Source organism: Bombus pascuorum, chromosome 6, assembly GCF_905332965.1.
Source record: "Bombus pascuorum chromosome 6, iyBomPasc1.1, whole genome shotgun sequence".
NCBI classification, from domain to species: Eukaryota; Metazoa; Arthropoda; class Insecta; order Hymenoptera; family Apidae; genus Bombus; species Bombus pascuorum.
In genome coordinates, this window is record NC_083493.1 from 11164336 (window position 1) to 11187680 (window position 23345).

Here is a 23345-nt window from a genome sequence, read left to right on the forward strand (position 1 = left end):
AGCAGCCTGGAGGCCACACTGCAAACGACCTTGGTCCCGCGAGGATAGAATATACATAAAACGGAAGGCTGGTTTGGGACGATGATCGTTCCAGCGTTCCACCGCTAACGCGATGAACAACGATGCTTCTCTTTTGACGGGGGCGACACACGAGAGGGCGTGTCGGTGACTTTCCACGTACAAAGGAAACGAGAGTCATCGACTCTGTTTCGCGGGGATTTCGTCGATGACAGGCGCATTCGCAAAGGCCCGACACGGCTCGAACGACCGATGCCCCGGATCCGATGCCATCGAATCGGGTGCACGCCACGCCGCACACAACGCAATCTCATCGTGATCGTTCGAGGACACCTGAATTTTGCTGGCAGTCGATCGCGTAACCGATCTAGGGCTCCATGGTTCAAATGAATGCGAATTCTCTCGACGCTGCTAGATCGATAGCCGATTTGCAATTAGCTCGCGAGCCAAAACACCCGGCTATGAGAGTCATGGTGGCTGCAGCCCCGGTCCGGTCTGGCCTATACGTGGGCGTGGTTGGCGTTCCACACACAAAGGAAATGAAAATTCCCTTTGTCGACGGCGAGAGGATTTCATTGAAACATCGAACCGTCTGGTTTGCGCGAAAAAGATACGCATGTAGCTCGAGATCGCTGGATATTAGCCAGGATATGGAACGTACCCTGTTCGTCCTGGAGAAATGTCAAGGTGCGTGGGTGGATGATAAATGTTAATCGGTGTCTCACGTTCTGTAACCTTTTGGTTTTATACGAAACAAACTTTCCACGGTCTTCTGTGCATCGTGTCGTTCCACGTTTGTAGCTTTTGATAACCTGCACGAATATTATGCCGTGAATAACATGTTAAGTTTTTCGCGATTATAACACGGAGGAAAGAACTCTGTAATTTTGATAATAAAAAGTAACTGGAAATTCCTGCGCGATAAGCGTAGAAAGTTCGAAGCTATCGAAAGTTCGGGGGAACTTCAGTACGCAAGAGAATGTTAATGTTAGAGAGTAAGCTGGTTCTTTTCAAAGGTGACGCAAAAGGAAAAGGTCATTGCGCGAGAAGTCTTTTTATTGTGGTAGACATCGCATGAGTCTCGACCGTAATATAGCTCCTTAATGCAGACTAATCGTTGTTCCGCTGAAACTGAGGCGGTAATTGCGAAAACGATGCAAAAAGGCTTCCGGCGATTTCATGAGTGACGCATCCTACCATTTAAAGCTCACGCCTCTTTCTCTTCTCTTTGCTTCATTTTGAATTCACCTGGCTACGGGTGAAGAATGGTTGAAAGCAATTAAAACGACTTCTTTCAACGGTTCGATACCCTGATTGTAATATTTTGAAGAGTTTCGTCGTCCTTTTATGCAATTCAATTAATATTGTTAATGACATTTTACGAATTATAAATTAATTAATTAATTTTATTCTCTGAAATTGCTTCTACTTTGAATGTTAAAATACATGATTCGTATTTGATTTTTCCGAAATCAATAGATTTCTCAATGGAGTCGGTCAAACTTTGACTTCCGTCTGGCTTAGAACACAAACGAATTTGGTGATAAGATAAATTAAATTTTACAAGTTTATGAGTTACAAAGCACTGGATTATCCTGTTCGATATAAACTTGTAAAATTGTGCAAAACAGGTTTGTAATATCCAAACTTTAAAACTTGTTAGTTCGCCGATATTAATGAATATATTAAATAAATTATTGTGCAATAGGCATTGTGGACTTTATATGCAAATCACAACAGTTTGATTTGTAACGTAACCGTATGATTAACCATTTGAAAATCAAACACTGATGTCAATTGAAAGCCATCGATACTAGAGCCATCGACCAATTTATCCAATTCTCTCACGGGGGTCGTAGAGTTACACTGATTGCAAATGGATCGTATGTAGTAAAGAGACATGAGAATTCCACACGAATTTTCATCAAGATTTTTAAAGATCTCCTGCCTCATCCCCCATCTTTATTTCTTCCTTTCTCTTTCTGACAACTACAATTTTATTCGAATATTTCCACACTGTAGACTGCGAAAATTTGGCAATCTTCCATGGAGATTTAGTCGGAGCTAACTTTTGTCTTATCGCGCAACTTAAATCTCGAGTCTTCGTCCACCTGAGAAACTCTCCTGAAAGTATATAGCAAAAAAAAAAAAAAAAAAAAAGAAAGGATATCCAATTAAAAAGCCACTGGGAAAGTTTCAACGCTGTTTGGTCTTCAAACTAAATGCAAACGAGCCGACGAGACATATTCTTTCTTAACATTTGAAACGGTCCCAGAGAACCTCGGCAATATTGTTTTACACAGATGAAACGCGCGAAATTATTATTTATATCAGAATGTAACTGTTCCAAGCTATACGTTGTCTTTCGTACGAGAATGAAAAGTATAATTTCAAAAAATGTGTTAGGAATAATTGAAAATATGTTGCGTTTACGTAATTCATCTGCTATTTTCGAGATTACAATTTCAATATGAGTTTTCTGTTATTTCGCTTATCTTCGTTTACTGCCTGTAAAGCTCTTACTTTCCAAGGATTAACACAACTTGGGAAATTGTTCTCGAGTACTGTCAATGTTTGAGAATTTTAGCAATTGCTCCTTGACTATTGTCGTCACCTATCGGGAATAATAGAGGGAATAGAGAGAATAGGGAATTATATGGGAGTGAAGAGAATGGAAGCTAGGAGCAGAAACTCTTGGTATACTGAATTTAGGTTAAGAACAGAGTTTAAAGTAACAAGTCGTTGTAACAATCATGGATCAAGTTGGAGTTAATTATAGTATTCATTGATAAATAAAGCCAGCTAAATAAAAATAGTCACTATATAAATAAAAACTCTGAGGTTACGAATTTGACATTTTATACTTATTACACGCTATCGTCGCGTTATCGTGTCGTGTCGTCCATGCCACGTGAACCAAAGTCTGTTGCATTCAATTATAATATATACTTATTGTAAGAGTATAATTTATTCCATAATTGTATGAACCGTATAATTCATGCCATAATATTGCACTTGTAAATACATAAAGGTTGAGAACATCGTATTTCCTCTTCGTAGAACTCAACAGCAATAAATCAATCCTTGTAGAAACTTCATAAAATATACGACTGCAAGTAGTTATAAAGAAGTTCTTTTTTGGAATGTAATTCCACGGCTTTCACGATGCTTGGTCGTGTGATGCGTGCGCGGTTCTGTTCATTCATAAATGTTTAGTATCCAGAGTGCCAGAAGCAGTTTGAGTCAGATATGTACTGTAAAGTAGGAAAGAGCACGTAAATAATGGATCACCGAGAAAACCAGGAAAAGGAATCCTCTCTCAAAATTTACGGAGTTACACAGCTGGTGAACCACTTTCACTGCATGAATAAACGCCACGTTTAGAAGCTTCAGTTGTTGTACGGTTCAGAACAAGAATAATCAACTTGCCTTTGTTTTGGGTTCTTAAAACAGTCGCCTAATGACTTTTAAAGAAAAACAGCTTTACATTTAGAATTTCTTCGCGAGAAGGCTGTGAATGTCGTATGACATCGTGGTCTCCAATTTTGCAAATCCATTCGATGGCTCCTTAGAATATAGTCGGTGTCTACCGTTTGATGTTGCAAGACATGGTTTATCGAGAGTCGAACGACGCTCAGTCGCGTGAATAAAATTATGCCAAGGAGGCATCAACCAGCGCGAGCATCGTAAAATTCACGAACAGAAACTGTCGTTCAACTATAGAAGCAGAGTGAATCTTTAAAAATACGATATTCCGTGTATTTTATGGATGTATCCATAGACGAGGTGAGCGTTTATTTGCATATGAACTCGACGAGATTCACGAAGCAACGCCGTTTTGGCTTAGCACAGTATCGAGAACCTTCTGACAACTTTGTCACGTCGATACTCTATGTATTTACAGTTCGAGTCTTTAATAGTTTTATTTCAACCGATTCCTTGGCTCCTTCTTTTTTTACTTGCTATTCCACTCTCTATAATTTCTCTCTATGTTTCGTCGGTTGAAGCTTATTCGGGTAGAAAGCAGCGTTGAAATCTCGCGGTAGAAATATACATAGCGTGCGTTCATGCTGAGACCGTTGAAATGTTAACATATCGTTCTTGAGAATCAAACAGGCGGCATCTTCAGAATAAACTTGCACCATTCGTAGACGGTCGACGCGTAAAGTAACGTTTGATTATATTCTGCTTGAAATTTTGGCTCTGAGATTTCGTTCGTAGTTTTCTAATTGAATTTCTCAGAATTACAGTTTCACGAGCTATTGCAATAAATACCTAATCAAAACTGAGAATTAATAAACGCGATCAAAGTTACCCTTTTAAAAGTTAAGTGACGAAGAGAGCCTCGTAATCGAGCAGTCGTCGCGATGAAGCAACATCCACTCCATTTTCTACGACTCACCCGGAGGGGAAAGTGAGCTGGCGTTTTGAATGTTGCATGCCCGTTGAAAGACAGAGCGGAAGCATTACCGTATAATGCCGAAAATTTAACGAGGGCGATGAAGGAGTGTGCGGTTTAGTGGCTTATTTGAGGAAAGTCGCTATTTTTCAGCGGGCGATTCATTATCTTAGTAACCGGAGCACTTTCCGGCCCGGAGGGCGCATTTATATATCGTAGCATGCCCGGTGCTCACATGTTAAATCGTTCCTTTTATTCACCGGCCCGGGAACGTGAGTCGTCGTAGTTTGTCTCGCGGAATCGTGCGTCGGTCTAACAGCTACGAATATCCACAGGCCAGCTTTCCCTCTCTCCGCTAAGACGATTACTTGACTAATCGCGCTTTACTTTCAACAATCTTGCTCTCTATGTTTTCGTTTAATATCTACCTCGGCGTATTTCAGTCGGGACAATAAAAAATTGTAGAAAATTGTTCCGCGTCGTTTCTTTTCGTTTTTTGTCTCGATTGGCTCGCTCGTTCAGTGAAAATATCGACGAAAATCCGGCCGGTCAGTAGTATAAGTCGATCGTTCGCTCGACAGAATTTTATTTTCACGTTTAACAATTAAAATCCGAATCCCGTAATCCTTAACGCGATTGTTTTGGATGTTGAAAGTTGATAACGGGAAATTTAGTAAAATTACGAAATTTCGCGTGACCTAATTTATCCGGGAAACAGATATAGCGTTCGATCGATCAAATTTCATCGTTCATCGAATCGAAAGTAAATTGCAGGGTGTACGGTGCCGGTGGTGCATAATGGGCATAGTTGAGGAAATAATGAATCCAGCCGGCTAGGTGCACACTCAGTTACGCGTCGTTATAAATTACAAGGGAACTTTAGAGATTAACCCGAAACCGTGGCGCAACCGATGACTTATTACGCTCCGCTTTGACCAGCAACGGTTGCGTGGATCGAACATGAGGAAGTAACAGGTGAACGTCGATCAAACAGGTAATAATCCGTGTACAGAGTTCACGTTCTTATTCGGAAGGACTTGGCGATGCTCGACGATCGGCGAGTTTGTTTGCGCCGTCACGTTTGATCCACACGAAGCAAAGCGATACGATTGCGTTTAACAGACAGGATCGTTTCGTACATAGTAACATTCCAGCCTCTGGAACGTTAGTTAATTACTGATCGATTGGAACTAATTGCTGTCGCTTGGTTAATGCCTCAATTAAAAGGGTACGAACGGATAAAAGGGCAGACAGCGGAAAAAGAAAGCACATCTCCGCTGGTATCTATCGAATTTCTCGGGGACACGTTTCTTGCATGCAGCCCACTATCTCTCCAACCCAATGTTCGAATGGTTGGGGAATCAACTTCCGCATACCATTTATTTCTTATTCGTACGGTCCAACGATCGGCCACCCCATTAATTCTTCCCTGTTCGACTCATACCTCTTTCTTCGCATTCATTCCGTTCATTTGCATGTATCGGAGCTCCGATCGATAGTCGCTATCCTTCGGTCGGATCATCCGATTTGCTCGCTGACCCTTACCCGAGGACTGATGGGAACACTTTTAATTTCGTGTTGCCGTGACGAATTGTCGAAACTAAACTACCCTTGACAATTAGCCCACTAATCCTCCCATTAACTCGGACTCGTGCATAAATAATTATTTGTTCTTGCTTCCTTTTCTTGTGTACTTCCTTACTGTCACTATATCGAACTCGTAATTACGTACAATTATTAATTTAAGGTTGGTGCTTGGTTAATAACCGCGAGAAAAGCGTGTATTTATTAGTATTAAATATTATATTAAATATTAAGGACGATAAAATTTATCATTCATTCAAATTCATCGTTCATTGTGTGCAATTCAAGATATGAGGTTCTAGTATTGTATCAATCGACACTTATATTATACCGTGCTCTTCTCCTTTCGAAATGATTATTCTATCCTACTTTTATGCGCTCTGTTGCATGAAACCAGGAAGATGTGACACGCATCACCAATTATTTGGAATCAGACTGGATACTGGAATTACATTCGACAAAACTATATTTTCTCGTGAGATAAAAGATTGTCTTAAATATCTTTATTCCCCTTTCGCCATCACGTAGCCCAACGTAGCCCTTTTGTGTCAAACGGAATAATAATGTAATAGGATTACCTTCCATGTCGCAATCTCAAGAATAGGGCGCGCGTATTTTCATTATTGATAAAATACACATGTACAAATTAGTCAGTTATATATACAGATAGCTGTAAGATCTCTCACTGTTCTATAAACCTATATTGTTTTTTATTATTTCATTTGTACTTTACAATGTATTCAGCCGGACATTTGGTAAATTTTTCTAGCTTAATTGCTGAATAACATATGGATGGCTACCCACATACCATGTTCGAGTAAACCTATATAAACACACATATACAAGACAGTCATGAATAAGCCTACAATAGAGTTTTAAATCATCCGCTTGATTTCCTATCAAACGTAGAATGTCAAAGCTCTGCTAATCAGTATCCTCAGTAAGGAAAGATTCGACAGGCTCGATACTGCGAGTGGTATCGCGATATGGCGAACACGCCCCATGTATACGGAATAGATCGAGTACGGGCTTGGGTAATTGGTTTTCCAGGAAAAGCAGTTTTGTCTGGTTGCCGAGTAGACAAGAGGCAGAACGCGACAAAGGTAACGGCCAAGTGTCACGAGACACTAGCGGCTAAAAGAAAAATTCGCTCCTTGTTACTGACGGTTGCCAGATTGCTCCTTGATCCATCGAGTAACGAACGATATGCTAATTTAGGATCGCAAGTGGCACGCCACTCGAACACCCAGTTCTCGAGAACTCTTCGAATAGTCGCGTGCACTTTCGTGCAAGCCAATAGCTTGTCTAGCGGTTCGCGAAACCATTATATGTTCGAGAAATCTACACCAACAGCGTTAGCGATTATCCAAGGGTCTCGTTAAATATCCAACTGTCAAGGATCTTCCTGGTCTCTTTTCAATAGCAACGACGAGTGGTCTATTGACAGATCCAGCATTAGGAACGTGGATGCTATGCGTTCGCTCGAGAGGATGCAGCAGAATGTATCCAAGATGAATGATGTTTGCAGCGATGGAAGTATTCTGCGTATTAGGGTTGCCTGTCATGTCTGAATATCGCATAACGGCGTCGTTGAAATGTCTATTCCAACTGTTCGAGGGACCATCCAAGTAGACGGAGTAATTTTGTTTGTTCGAGTAACTCTGTTTGAGAAATCTGTAGTTATACTGCTATTATGTTGTTTAAAACTTTTCTGCATTCTATTCTACGTTCTATTAGAAACTCTGTTTAATTGTAGATGTCAAGGGTCTTGAAAAGACCTTGTGTTCGCGTTTCCATTATATCTTTAGCGCGTTCTGTCTCTCGAACAGAGACCCTTTACTACGGAGTGGATAGCGGTTTGGTCAGCCATGGGTTGGTAGAAGTTTTCCACAGGATTTGAATTTGGCGTGAGAACTGTAGGTGACCGGTCATCGTCACATAGGAAACTTTGACAATTCCACGATTCGTTACATTTATTTACTATTGAAACACAGAAGAGATGCAAAAGGTAAGGGAAGTAAAAATACATTTTAAAATTTGGCAAATTACTAAATCTGACATATTCTAAGATCCGACACATATCATTCCATCATTAGCATGCAGATAATAGAAAATGTAATTTACAATAGCAATCGCTTCTAACTCGATCTAAAGCAAATCCTAACGCTATATCGATTGGCATGTGTAAAGTTACGAGAAAGATAAAAAGGACATCAAAGTTTGGAAAGCAGAATTTAGATAATTAGACGAGGATTAATGAAAGTTTCGAACAGAAACGACTTTCTCCTCCGCTTGGTGATAATTTATTCGTAAAGTGATTTCGCTAATCGCGGCATCGATCGGCTGGCAGACTTTCGTAAGTGGTAGTGTTCGAGTTTGGTCTGACTCATGAACTGTAGGTAACTTCAATCTCGGCAAAAGGTCGAGGATAAGCGGAATGTAAGTTCCGTGCGAGAGTAACAGCCGGATTCTCTTGCGCGGAATCCTAGGTTAGCATTTTTGCGAGTGGGAAAAGCGAAACTGGCGCGCACGGTGGTCCGTTCCGCGGACGTAATAGTACGAAAATCGAGATTCGTAAAACGCGTTGGCCACGTTCCAGAAAGAAGGACGCAAAGTGATGGTTCACGAGATGTATCTTGGAGCGATATGAAAGCTCCGTTAGGCTGTTTGCGTGTCTTTAAAATTTCTGATGTTTCAATTTCGCTTCGTGGAATGTTCGAGTGAACTTTGTTCGTGTAAAAACATCGTCGTGATTCGTTCTGAAGAATCGATCGGACATGTAAAAATTTAAACGCATGTACCGATTAAAACTGTGTCCGTAGGATCACCCAAAATGTTACTTTGGATAATTTGAATGAGTCTTTCGAAAGTCAAATCGATCAACTCCGTTTTCGTATATTTTTACAGAATCAATGTTGAATTTTTGCAACAGATAATAACAAATAAGATTATTAGAGAAATGAAGAAAATACAAAATGCGATGTGTAGATACTAATTGTACGTCATGTATATGTGACTGCTCGCATGAAAAGCGAAAGTTTGTCTTTTAAAAATAACAATTGTGCAAACCGTGTGATAAGCCATATAAATGAAAACCATAACGAGAAAACATGTGACTAAACGAGCAACAGAATCGTTTAGCCTTAACGAAGGATATGCCAGTTGAGAAAGAGGGAAAGTAAGGTTGATGAGTTTGATGTAACGACGAGGTAGCGTTTATTCATATCAACTCGATAAGCAAGACGAAAGCGGCAGAGGCGGCTTCATTTTCGTTGAACCCGAACTTTATCCGGTTACGAGGCTGCAGACGACAGTTATACAGTCGAAATGGGACTCTTGACTAACCTGGGTTTTACTTACGCTGAAATTTCCCAACTCAGGGTTCCCTGTCCGTGATTCCATTTTCTTCCTTCTACAGTCCCGCTAGACGAATTTTCGACGCACTTCAACCTTACACACGCGTGTCAGTGCGCCTAAATACAGATATTACTTGAGTGTAGACTCGAATGTACGGGCTGGTTCAAGGTAAATACAGAATCGTGAAGAAATTGGGAGGATATTCTGAAATTAATTTTCCTGGGAATCCTTTTAGATTTATATAAAGATTATATTACAAAATCCCGTGATATTTATTCAGTAAAATATTCTGCTAATAATAGTATATCGGATCTTTTTAAACAAACTATGCAATTTGATAAATATAAAATTAAGATTAATTTACATAGCCCTTTAAAAGTTAGTTTTTTAGTGAAAATGACAGGGAAAAATGACAGTTCTTCCCGATAAAGTACCATCAAACATGAGTTGTCCCATATACTTCGATATAGAGTAGCCATAAATATATGGAAGCGGTCGTATATACGTTTTCGTGTTACACACATATCCTGGCATCTGTCGTCGTGCTGGCAGCAACATCCTCTTCAGGCTCGAATTCAATTGGTCCCTAGGGATACGGCCGCAATTCGCGAGCACACGTTCATCCACGCTAACACACGCTTACATCGACGACATATTTTCGAAGCGTGAGTCCTTTCAGCCGGTTGACAAATGATCTGGCGCCTCCAGAAAACGAACTAAACGGCCAACTATTCCGAACATGCGACAAACTAATCGAAAACTGCCATCGGATTAAGAAAATTCGCAAGAGCTTGAGTGTTTTTCTTAAAAATGTACGTCTAATCGCACTAAACTGTAAATTATCACAAGAGCTTGCAAGTCGTCAAAATAGCAAGGTGGTTTACAGATCGTTCGACCTTTATTGAAGATGCTAAAGCGAAGATATCTTGAAGATTAGTAGAAAGAATAATTATAATTTCCAACCAACGAATTACCATCTCATTCTTGATTCAACTTCCAGCATCTGCCCTTAATCTCAGCATCCACTAATCCTAGTTTAATCATCAAAGCTTCGCATCAACTAATAGAGAGAATCCGTCATTTATAAAAATGCGTATATAGATGAAGGAAGAAAACGAGAAAAATTCTAATAAATATACTACAAAATGCAAATTTATATTTCTATGAACACGACTAAAAAGCTATAACTTAAAAAGAAATTTTACCTATTAAAAGTTATAGAATATCTACTTTGAATATTCTACATATTTTTGCATACGATATGCATTCTGTGCATTTTTACATCTTTAAATTTTGCACCAATGTACATAAATCCATAATCTACTGATATCGTTGAACGATTACATGCGTCACATATGAAAATGCACATATATATCTACAGTCCAATTATAACTGATTAATAAACCATGTATATCTCAACGTCATTCGTCAGTTTGTTATCTCAGTTTTTTAACTGAATCTCTTTGATTAACGCGACAAACGTTAAATCAAACGCATGCTAAATCATCTTTGCAACTTCGCAAAATTCAATTAAGCAATCATGGTAATGGGATTAGTAGTCCCAGGGTTTTCCTCTCGAGACTGTCATCGTCATGGGGAAGTATTCTTGGAAGTTGCACCTATTTCGTCAAGAACGTACAGTATATCGAATTCGCGGCGAGAAATTTACAAATAGTTCTGCCGATGTTTACGGTGTGCAGTGAGAAATACTCGAGCGACTCGAATTACCGAAATTCGATAGCCGCAAGCCTGCGGGCGAGGAGATTTGTTGCAATTGCGAGCAGCTGTACCGTAGCGAACACCGACTCGACGCTTTTTCCCTGGTTTCAACGCGATGACTGTTGGGGATGAGGAGTCCGCGGATGGGGTGTTGCGCGAGTGTGCCTGGTTTGCAGTTGTGGATTTACTATAGAAAAAAGGCTTTAATCCCAGAGGAATTGTCCTGATATATGTTGCTACAGTGTGTGCTCCATCTCGAATGATCTATTGAACTGCAAGGCCAGAGAAAGAAGATCAATCGAATTAATAACAGTTGATGTGCTGTTTATTTTGTACATGATTCATGAGTTGATTCGATTAAAGTCTATGACTAATTGATTTCTTGCAAAAAAATTTAAGTATAACCCAAGTGTCTTTGACCGAGGGATACGTTGATTGAATGAGCCTTAGCATACTTTGATTTAAGAAGAACAATGGCAGTGTTCGTATTTGTGTCAGATGAACGAGATTCTGAGACACTATGAAATTTTCTACAGGTTTGATTTTGTTCGTCGTATTATTTCAAGTAAATACGCCTTTCTGAAATTCTTGGTTTCCGACACTCTTACTGCTAAGAAGGGAAGATGCGAAAGTTCTACACGAACTTAACACCTGTTAATCCTTGCGAGATTAATGAAACAACGACGGTGAAATGATTTTTAGAAAGACTGCTATATTTTTATAACTCTTTACATCATTCTTTAAATCATTATATCACTGAATCTACTAGATGTATGATTTCATCAGTTTAAAAATTGCGCTTAACCTATTTCTTTGAATTCAAGTGAATTCCGATTATCCACATTATCGTATCTATTATTCTGATCATCTAAGAAAAACAAAATTGAAGAAATAAGATGCTTCCAGTATTTAAAACACACATGACGATTCTAATATTGGAGCTGTTTTAAAAAATAACGTTCCGGCTCGATCACAGTATAACCAAACACCAAATACATGCCCAACTTCTAAAAGGCGAATTCATGATTGTTTGTTCCAAGTTTCCTCTCGAATCTCTATGTTCTATCACATTGTACAAGAAATTCCAAGAGCAAGCCAGCGTCTGCAGGTTCATTGTCCACCAGTGAGAACAAGCAAAAAACGCCATTCAGAAGTTAAAGTCTAAAGTGGAGGCGGGAGTCGGCGATGTTTCAGTCATTTGAGGTTGCGAATAGTTGTAAGATTCGTTGATACCAGAGGATGGACGACAGAAAGGAAGAATAAGGAGGATGGCAGCGAAGTGGGAGGGGTGGAAAGTACGACGGGACTCGATGCTCGACGTTTCTTCAAGCTGACAATAACGTCTGGAAGACAGGTAGCGGAGTAATCTCGAGAAGGGGAAATTTTATTTGCTCCGTCAGGATGGTCTTTCCCTTTTGGCTCCATATATTTCGAACTCGTCGCTCCAGTTATCTGACCTACCTACATGTACGAATATGTTTTGCTATGCGGCTCGTATATCGTCAAATATAGTCAGATACATAGGCGATGGAACACGTTTAAAGATTCGTGTATTATTCCTGAATGGATGGTCAAATGTATCGTAGACTGACGAGTTATCAGGTTATAAATATTCTTAGTTACTCTATAGATGAATATTGTTGATACGAAAAATGTTGATGAAACTAGAGGTTATACAAGTAAAAGTAGTAATAAATAATTTTTGGTATGAAATTTGTATGAGAATGAAATGAATAATTAACGACAATTAAAGAACACACATGACCAAAAATCCGTTACATTTAATTATCATACCTATCTCAAAAGCAATCTATTTTGTAATAAACTGATATAAAGGTACAAAGGCTCGATATAAATCGTATTTTCTCTCCATAGCAAAGACTAATATAGAAAAATAGTCAAGTATGTGCCAATCTTTCAATAACATGTTCCTTATGAAGACTGCTATCTTAGGTTCTATTTAATCCGTTCGTAAATCATACTCAAACAATGTAACCGCATAATGTCGTCGACCAGTGAAACGAATAAAGTTACCTGCACGCGCGGCAGTAAATAAAGTCAACGATAAATCCGTCGTTAAACCGCTTACACGCGTGATGTACATACATGCCATTAACTCGATCGCCAAGTCAGAAGCTTTGATTACAGAGATTCGTCGTGCAATTTCCGCGACTAGGAATTGTGTCAAGAGGAACTCGAATACGCCCTAGAATTGTCACTACAAAGACGAAGACGCTGGTAAAGAAAAAGGAAAGAAAAGGGGGTGGGTGTAGAGATGGGTGGGTTGCGATGGTGGAAAGACGATGGGACGGCTTTCCTGGCAAGATACAAAGAGACATTTTATTTGCCCCGTCGCGGAGGGACGCAATCCCTCTTGCTCGTCATGGCGTCTTCCTTGTATCGGTGTCTCTCTCTGCTGCTTTTCACTTTCCTCCTCTCGTCGAGCAGCTGTTCCATTTACTCTTTGCAACTGACGCGGAGGGGATCGTTTTCGACGCTTTATTCCTCCATTTACAGCGAGCTTTCCTGCGAGCTATCTGCAGCACGATATTCCTCCTAAATCTTTTCATTTGCTCTAATTATATATCGTTTGTTCCATACTCGCATACTCGCTTTAAGCGTGAAAGTTACAGGATGAAAGAAAACAGCTATGATTATTTAGACGCGTTTCAGGTAACCGTGAAACATTCAATACCTTTCAACGTAACCATGGCAGTTTCGAAATCCTGACTTCAGCCGTTTTACTGTCGACGAAGTTCTTGGCGCCATGTCTTCAAGGATAGCGCTACTTCTTGTTGGAAGTGTTCTTGTTGCGAACTTCCTCTCTGAAAGCTTCTTACCCTTTCACCGAAGTAGAGGATGCCCCGTTGCGATCATAGGCGTAACAAAATGGTCTTTAATGAGTTGTTGTTCTTGCAAATTGCGCTCACAATGTCTTCAGGAGTTACAGGGGCTTCAGGCAACCCGATTAACCCTCGCCATCCGATGATCGAGTCATTGTACTTATATATATATATATTTTTCGAATTATTGCCAGAACAATTATTAATTGATTTTTCGTGATTTTGAAAATCATAGAATAACTTTTGATAAGCAAGTAGTAGATAATACAGAGTCGATCGAGGGGAAAATTACAGAAACATCGTATAGAAAAAGATCCTGGAATGGCCTAGATGTTATACATGCGATGGAAATGGTAATAAATATCGCAAACGATTGTAATAAAGATAAATATTATGTGGTAGATATACTGTTATTGGTGTACAATCTGTACATATATATATGAATATTATTTATTTTACAAAATTTTATTTATTTACAATTTCCACATTTAGTACCCTCTTTCCGAAAATATTTCGTATTACGTATACAATACATTTATAAAAATTTCCTGTTTCCTGAATAGTTTTGTTTCATTTTCGTAAAAATTAGGTAAGTTTGGCTCAACTTAAATAAAATCCTCATAATCCAGCCAGTGTTCATCGGGATCCGTACCCTCAGGGTTAAAATCAACACTCGTTGTTCGATTTATCGTTTTTCGAGAAAATCACACGCTTTTGCGAATGGTGGATAAAGAAGTGGCCGTCCCAGAGGGATGAATCGACACAAACAATACCGTAGGCGCGTTCATCATGCAAAGATCCGACGCGTCTGGAGGCGGTCGTTATCCGAAGAATAATCGTGGCTCGTTAGGCGCCACCGAGATTTCGCGGTATTTCTTCCTTCGTTATATTCTGGTTTTCTCTCTCTTTTCTTTTCTCCCTCCGTTCGTTCCTTGTCTAGACTGTCTCTCCGTATTACTTTCCCAGCGTAGCATAGTCTGTCATGCATATGAATGAAATGATTTCGCCACGAGTCGAAAAAACTGTAGCGCTGTTAAACGACTGCCGTTTATTCATAGCCCGGCTCGCTGAACACCGGATTCCGATGCAGTAAACCAGCGGCATGATAATTCCAGTCTGCTTTGTGCGTCTGGGAAGAATGGATTCCACGAGCATCCGCTCTTTTCTCTCGAACACCCCCTTGAACCGAGACGCGTTTGCTACATTACCGTGTCAAAGCGCGAATAAACGATGTCGCGGATTGTTTCATGAATCCTCGATGGATGGAGGATTAGAAACGAAACGGGAGAGAATTCGTGTATTTTCAAACGGTCGTTAAAGTGGACGTATTGTATTTCGTTGCGTGGACTTTATTATGAGTGACGAATTATTAATTGTTTATCGAGGATATTAAATGACGGTGAACAAATAACATATTATAATGAACTAATACTATATAATTTAAAGAGTTCTGATAATAATTGTGACGCTCGGCAGGCTCGTTTTTCTTTTCTTATCTATCAACAAAATAGTTATAATTTACACTGTTACGTATATATGTATATGCTTTGTATTTGTTACGTTCATAGTGAATCATTAAACAGTCCCTTATTCTGGGATAGACAAACGAAATTATACAAAAGCAATGAGCACAATATCTAGATAGTAATCAAGTTAAATAATCAGTATCAAAAGTTCGTTTATCTTGGGGCAAATTATATCTCGGATAGATTGAGGCAAAAATAAAAAGATAAATTCCTTGAATTAATTCAGCCAAAAGCAGAAATATAATATATAATATAAATTCCTTTCGTAAAAATAAATTGTTCGGGTTTAATAACGACAAGTGACAAAAAATGGAACAATAGAGAAAGAACGGAATAATAGAGTAATAGCAAGAATGTACATATTCTGAAAAGTATAATAATTAATATACAGCCCTTTTGCTTCGTTCACTCCTATGCTACATTCCTAGCAGTCCTTTCTCTCCCGCACTAAAATTCAACTGCAAACTTTTTCTAATGTAGTGTGCGGGGCTGAAAAGATGTCTAACGGAACAGCGCGAGAACAAGGGAGGTAGTACTGGTCTTTATCGTTCACGGTCGCGTACTGTTACATTGTTTTATTGGTATATGCAGAACTTCCGGCCAATACACACACTTTTCTTTTCGATTGTGTTGGGTCTGTATAAAATAACCAATCAGACTCGCGTTGCTTATGCCAGTTTTCTTACTAGCTCTGCGGTGTACTCAGGTTCATTCTCGTGCATTTTCACGTCTGCTTCCTCTTTCACGTTCACTTAAAATTGCGATACAACAGTTGCGATACGATAAACGTTCGATCATAGGTATATCGTAACAGTGTTATCCGCTAGATATTGCATTGCTTGCGAATGGAAAAAGATTCGAGTAACTCCATCATTGTGCCGATAAAAAGTATCAAAATCCGTCAAGCCTGGCTCCTTTATCGACCTTTCCATCACCAACGGCTCGCGATTTTTGGACGAGCTTGATTTACGAGCACGCGCGTCGATATCATCGTTTCAGTTGATTTAATAGAATTTCTCAATCGTGGCGTCAGGGAAAAAAGGCAGGACGCTGAAAAAGTGAGAACAGTCACAGAGAAAGGAAACAAAAACCCGACGCGGGACCGTATAAACGAGGGAGGAAGAGAAAGAGACAGACAGACAGAAAGAGATAGATAGATAGAGAGAGAGAGAGATCGAATTTGAAACCGCGGGGCACTGTTTCACTTCGGCCAACAATCCTTGTTCGTTGCGAGACACGTTTTTCACCCATTGTCGCTCTGTTACTGTTGGGAGTCGTAAATGCGGAGACAAAGTGCATCGAATCGGGTCGCGCATACAGGGCCCCGTAAAAACCGATAAATAGAGCTGAGTGGGTACCACGTTCACTTGACTACGCTACAATCTTGTCGACGCTTATTTGAAAGGACACATTGCAGTGATCTTTGCATTAGTGATGACACGAGAGGTATGACACACAGCTCGATATTCTTATTAAATATGCCCAGTGTTAATAACTTTCACTCTTGTTCTTATAATACGTTTTTCCGTTTCGATAAATGTGCACTCTTGTAAGGTGAAGGGGTTCTGAAAGAGATTTATGTTTAATTATGGATCAGATAGAATTTACTTCGATAAAAGAGATGGATAGTAATACGTGTTATCAAGTTGCACCTTTCTACATTCCCTGTTATTATCAGTGCATGCAAGTATCGATTGGATTAGAAAAATCACTTTCACGATTTAGTCAATTTAAACAGATTCAATCCTATTTTGATCCAAAATCATCTACGACCTATATATTATCCGCTGTATAATGTCCTTTCTGCCTACTCTTCTATCCTCACTGTGAAAACCACGATCGAGAAGACTGTCGTGTTTCGTCTATTCCACACGACGTACCACGAAAGAATGTAGAACGCAGAATAAAGTTAGATGAACTTTCGATCTTCGAGGGCCTACATTTTCCTGCATGTGTGAGCTGTTCGCCCATACGCGTCCCATGAGCATCGACAAAAGGAGAAAACATTTATTCAATTTCGACGTTGGCCCAGAGTTCGTGCAGTCCTTTGAAGATTAACGAGACCGGCCTAGAAGCCCCTTCCATATTCAATCGGGCTCCTTTCTTTGCCTGTACACGCTGTTCGCGCTCCGAAACCACATCCCAACGAATTCGAACCATTTCCCTGGAAAACGTAGTTATCTTCGCTGGGTTCCGGGCACCGATATAGAGAACAAGGAGGGGGAAAGGGAGTCGAACATTGGGCTAGAGGCCGGGTGGTGCGCGCTATTCAGAGAAATAAGAGGGAGGGGGAGAAACGGGGAAAACAAAGGTACAGCTCGTGTGAGGCAGAGTAAAAGCGGTGATCGTTATCAAGGCGCTCTCTTCACTGCCTTTGTACCTCCACTTTCTTCTCTCGTTTACTCTTTCGTCGATCTTCTTTCTCGATCCACTCGATTCACGAGTCTTCGTCTCCCTGTCTCTCCGTTAATTTTTACGTGAAACGAACCTTGAAAGTCGACGAGCGGCCCTGCGCTTTCCCATGTCACGAACAGCGTCCGGGATTTCAACGGCACAAACAGCAAGTCGAAACAACAAGTCTGCCTATCACTTTGGCAACATAAACTTATCTCACGGGTAATCCTGTTCCTAAGTTATAATCGCGTTGATGTTTCCGATCATTCCTTGGACAGGTTGAACCGTTACAAGTGCACAATGGTTAATATTCCGGCTTAATATTCCGTTGAGAAGTTTGACGTGGTACTGTTTGATTAATTGCGAACAATGTTTCAAATTTTGATAGTAACTTTTAATTACGAGGACCACCTTCTCGATGCTATAATTAACCAATGCGATCCAACAGTAACGTATTAATGCGACAGAAAAATTTTAACGCTCGTCTTACGTGGATTTTGTTTACCTATTGGTTGATACGTACTCCTTGTATCTGAAAGTATCTGTGGATCAAGACAAGGATATCGAGCGTTTATTCTAAAATATCGATAAGAAATGTGAAGCCATTTTTAGAATTTCTAGTTCGTGGAGATCGACACGCATGGGACCACGTAGAAATTTGTCTGCGCTTGTTAAGTGTTGTTATAGCTGTAATATCATGAATCTTGAAGCACGTTTAAACTTTAAACGTATCGCTATTCGAAACGATGCATTTGCACGAACTTCCTTGATTGTTTTCGTGAATGGTATTCGCCCCTAAAGTGGCGTCTCCGCCTTACAACGTTCTCTGGCAATATTTTAAAATTTCATCGCCTTTATCAAATCAGACATTCGTAACGGTGGACTGTCGACGAGTTGCAGAAGTTTTTGAGCGAGCTACTTCGATTGAGATGGAAATGAGACATAATGAACGAAGTAACTGTCGTTATTACGTTACGAAACGGTTTTACGAGTTCTTGTTTCTCGGTAAATGAAGAGGTAGCAGAAAATACGATGAATCATCGTAGACGTTGTAAATTCGGTAAATTCCTTCATCTTAAAGAACGATTTCAGTATTCAGCAAGCACTTGTAAAACGCGGATGTCACCTTGAATCTCACTGAAAGTAACGTTTTACGGTTCGTATAAACAATATGAATTTCAATGAGTTCGTCGAGTTGGCACAAAGTTCGGACAATTATTCACTATGTAACATCGCTGGATCTGGCTGCATAACAAATAAAAGGAGAAGAAGATTCTTTGGTAGACGAGACTCGAAACGAGGACATCGATGTCACGAGGCGTACGACGCGGAGAATTTTCAAAGCTCGAATATCGCTTCTGCCTGGCACAGAGTCCCTTTGGCGAATTTGATTTAACTTCCAGAAAATCTGCTTGAAAAATCACAGAAAACCGTTCTATTTCGCGAAGCTTTTACGCCGATCTTAAAGAGGCTCAACTTTTTCAGCCGTCCAAATAATCGTCCGACTTTCGAGCCGACACCAAAAGACATCGACACTTAACCATCTGCTATGTTATATCATCTACCTTCGCTACGTACGTTCCGCAGAAGTTTTAAAGAGAAAAAAGTCATAAAACGCAAAGTTCTACCCATGCTTTCAACCGCAAAAACGACAGAAGAATATAGGGGACGTAACAAAGCCTTAAAAGTAGAATTAATTTCCAAAGTGGAAGATCCCGAAAATGGAAATCCGTGGCTATACTTATAATGGAACCGGGTTATCGATCGAAACATTCGTTCGTCCCAGTGGCGCCTAATCGTAATTTCAAGAAAGATCCACGTAAGATTCACGTAAAACTCACGTCGACATGAAAAGAAAATTCGCCTCGTCGCGTCGCATCGCGTTGGATCTACCAAAGGGTTTTAGCAATGATGGAAAAGTCAAACAGAAATAGGCGCCGCGCGAGCAAGTTCGAAAGAAGTTCGCGGAAAAATCAAGGAGAACGGAAGTCTTCCGGGAAACGAGGCGTCACGAAACCACACCCGCTACGGATTCCAGAAATATTCATTTTAATGGTTGATATAACGCGGATATTGGTTACCGTCGAAACGGTACGTGTCCGGAATTCCGGACACTATCACGCGCCGCGCGGAATATACGATATAAAAGGCGGTATTTGAAATCGGGATCGCGCGAACGCGAAATATCCCTCTGAATGTTCGCCGACTATCGTTGCCCGTTTACCTGTCAAACGCGAACTTTCATCCACGACGATTAACTCCGTCGACAAAGAAAGTTTACTCTTTCGTTTTACTGTTTCCCGCGCGACTCAGTTGCTACTGTAGTTACTAAACTTTACATAAACGCCATGGGAATGTTCTTCACCCCTTTACCACTTGAATTTTTAAGTAAAAAAAAACGGTCGATTAATCTTTATGACATAGAAGAACGTTGCTTGTGTTTCTCGATGATTTGAGAATCGTAAAGGATACGATTTGCAATATTTTGTTTATAAAGGAAGAGAATTTACTTGGTATTTTTTAGGAAAAATCCAGTTTCTGTTTAACGATTGTTTAACATGAAAATAATCGTTAAATACCGAATCGTTAAATACATAGTTAGCGAATCTGTCAGAATGACGGATTTCAATTTTCTCTCTTTTTCAATTACCGGGTATATGCAGATGTTTTTGATAAAATTGATATGAACTTTTATTGAAATATGAATATATTCTGCCGTTTTATTTTCCTCATACAATTTTAATTAGAATTATTTATATAGTGTGCAGTTGCGTACACACGAGGAATCTAAAATAATTATTTCGAAAATTGAATAAAGTCGCGTGAATATGAATGACGTGTTTTTAAAACGCTTTTGTCAAAAGATCGGAAAATGTTTGAATTTGTGAATGTATTATTGGAAACAAGTAAACTTAAGGGTACGAAATTAATTCACACATTTAACGCTTCAATAAATGCTGTAAAAAAACTTATGGTTACTCTAACCAACTCAAGAGAGAAGCGACGAAAGCATCGCGTCGCTAATCATCCACGAAAAGTTTGCCGGATACAGGCAATGGAAGGAAGAATCTCAGGGAAAATATTGAATTTATTTTTTTCGAAGCAGTTCGTTTCAACCGCGGCGAACTTCTTATTCAAATGGAGTCGCGGATCGTGCATTGAATGCAAATGACCGAGACATAACGCGATAGGGGCTCCGGTTTCTCTTTTTCTCCCTCTGTCTTTCTGAGTAAGAGATGCACGCGCGCGCGCGTGCGAAACTTTCAGCCAAGTTATGCGGGGCGAAGTTTTAACGAGAACTCCCACGATTCCGACGCCTATGGGACGCTCGGAAAAGTTAGCTTTTGACGTGGTAGGTAGCACGTGACGAATTCAAATCAGCCGTAAATACTTACGGCAAACATACCGCGACAAGTGAAGGGAAACTCACGTGTAAAATAAAACATTAGAAGGGCAACGAGATAGTTAGGAAGAATGTTATCACGTTATCCCTCTCCTTCGTTCTCCCTTTCGCGTTCACATTTATCTCTTTTCCCCTTTAGTCGACATCGCCAACTTCGTATAAACTTGGACTACTTTCCCATCCAGTTTGGTAAACACAAATTGCTAGACGTTGGCGCACGAACGAAAGAACGAAAATTATTACACGGCGGAAAAAGGATCGATTAATTTCCCTACGTGATATGTTCAATGAAAGGACGAGCACGGAACTATGGTCGTTCGCTAGGTTTTAGGTACCGTTAGCTTGCAAGTAGCATGGTTCCATCGAACTACAGACAGTACACTAACTATAGGATTTTTAGTTTCCAACACGGTTCAAAGGGAGGAACGATCGATGCGCAACTCGCAGAGAATTCCCAGTGGTCCCAGGGCTCCTTCTGTGCACCGTTACCGGCTAAAAGCAACATAGCTGCCCCGGGAAAGTTTTCTTCATTTTTAACAACACCGAGAAACAGAAGAAACGCATTCGAAAGTTGGAAACGTCTTTGGCGCTTACTCGTGACTCTCGACCAGTCTCAGGATCGGAAAAAAAGAATTTCTTAACCAAAGAACCGTCCCTTTCTCGGCGGATAAACGATTTATCGATGCGTCCTTGTCGGGCGTAGTAACTCGAACGTAACGGCGAAAGATCCAAAAGCTTTCGAACGGTCGATGTACAATTTCGATGCTCGTTCGCCAGAGTTTCCTCGATTATCCGAACGACGATGTAAATTGCCTTTACATTACGCCGGAAATTTAGCCCCGCTGGCTCGCAAGTTTATCCAATATCGTTGAAGGAACGAGGGATTGAAGTTGCCAGGAGCTCGGTTACCGCACGGTTGAACGGCGCGCCTTGCAAGACTCGAAAATTGCCTTCGTTAGTTACCCGACCACTCTTTCGATGGCCCCCTTTAAAATAATAAGACTTGCAGAATTTGCCACGGTGCATGACCCGACCACGTTCCGCTTACATAATTCCTCAGAATTGTTCAATTCCAGCCAGTTCACATTGTTTTACGACAAATATTCTATTTTCTAGCTTTTACACGAGATCCAGAAAAAAAAAACATATGAACGTTTTTTCACTGCAATGTTGGATTGGATCGTCAGAATTTTATAAATGGGTACGTACATGCGAATCATGGTTTCAAAAGGGCCAAGAAGAATTATGGAGCGCCAAGGTTAAAACGCAAATATACTGACCCATTTGGACCGTTTGGCGCGGTGCCAAGCGACGAGGTACGCGAGACCAGGTTAATTTTTAATTTACTCGCGAGAGTGGGACAATCCTGACAGATTAAATCGAGAGACTCGGCAGGATTTGTCGTGATTATTTTTACGATGTCCTAGTGTGGCCCAATATACGGTAATTTCGATCGTTACAAACTCAATTTTTCCATGCATAGAAAAGGAACAGGCTCCATTTTATACCAATTTAATTTATTTCCACTCTTGGCAGTATTTCAATCGACGTTTGATAATCATCGTGAAACGATTTCTATGTCACGCAAAGCCGTATCAAAGCGAAATCGAGTAGACTGACATGAAACGTAAAGAAACACTAAAAAATAATGAACACTCACCATGAACTATTAGACTGATAACAGCCTCCGGCATGCTGCGGCTGTTCACCAAGCAAGTGTACTCTCCGGTGTCCTGTGCGGTGACCGGATGGAACTGGAGCGCGTAGTTTTTCAACGACAACGACACCCTGTTCTGATGGTTCCATACGATGGTAGTGTTGCTGCTGTACTCAAGCAGCTGCATGCTGTTAACCCGCCATTCGAGCATCAGTATGAGAGAATTCTCTGTCACCCCTGGACAATTCAGCGTCACGTTTTTCCCAGCCTCGACGACCATCTCTCCCACCATGGAATCTGGAAACAGAGACATTGTTCGTCCATCACGTCGTGGCCGTTATCGCGAGAATAAAAAACAAAGAAAGCTAACACTATCCGTAGACAGTGAGGATCTGCACGATCGGGCTGCGTCAGGACCATTTCGCCAGAGGTCAGATAAAACGAC

The 23345-nt window shown here is 40.3% G+C and overlaps 1 protein-coding gene across 4 annotated transcripts in view; it reads right to left on the reverse strand.

Annotated features, from left to right (window-relative positions):
• LOC132907998 (tyrosine-protein phosphatase 99A-like) overlaps window positions 1–23345 on the reverse strand; it is a 423216-nt gene that overhangs the window by 246098 nt on the left and 153773 nt on the right. For all 4 annotated transcript variants that reach the window (XM_060961501.1, XM_060961500.1, XM_060961502.1 and 1 more), the window contains exon 2: window positions 22904–23197. In XM_060961501.1, the coding sequence (XP_060817484.1) occupies window positions 22904–23197 (294 nt within the window). The remainder of the gene's footprint in view (window positions 1–22903; window positions 23198–23345) is intronic.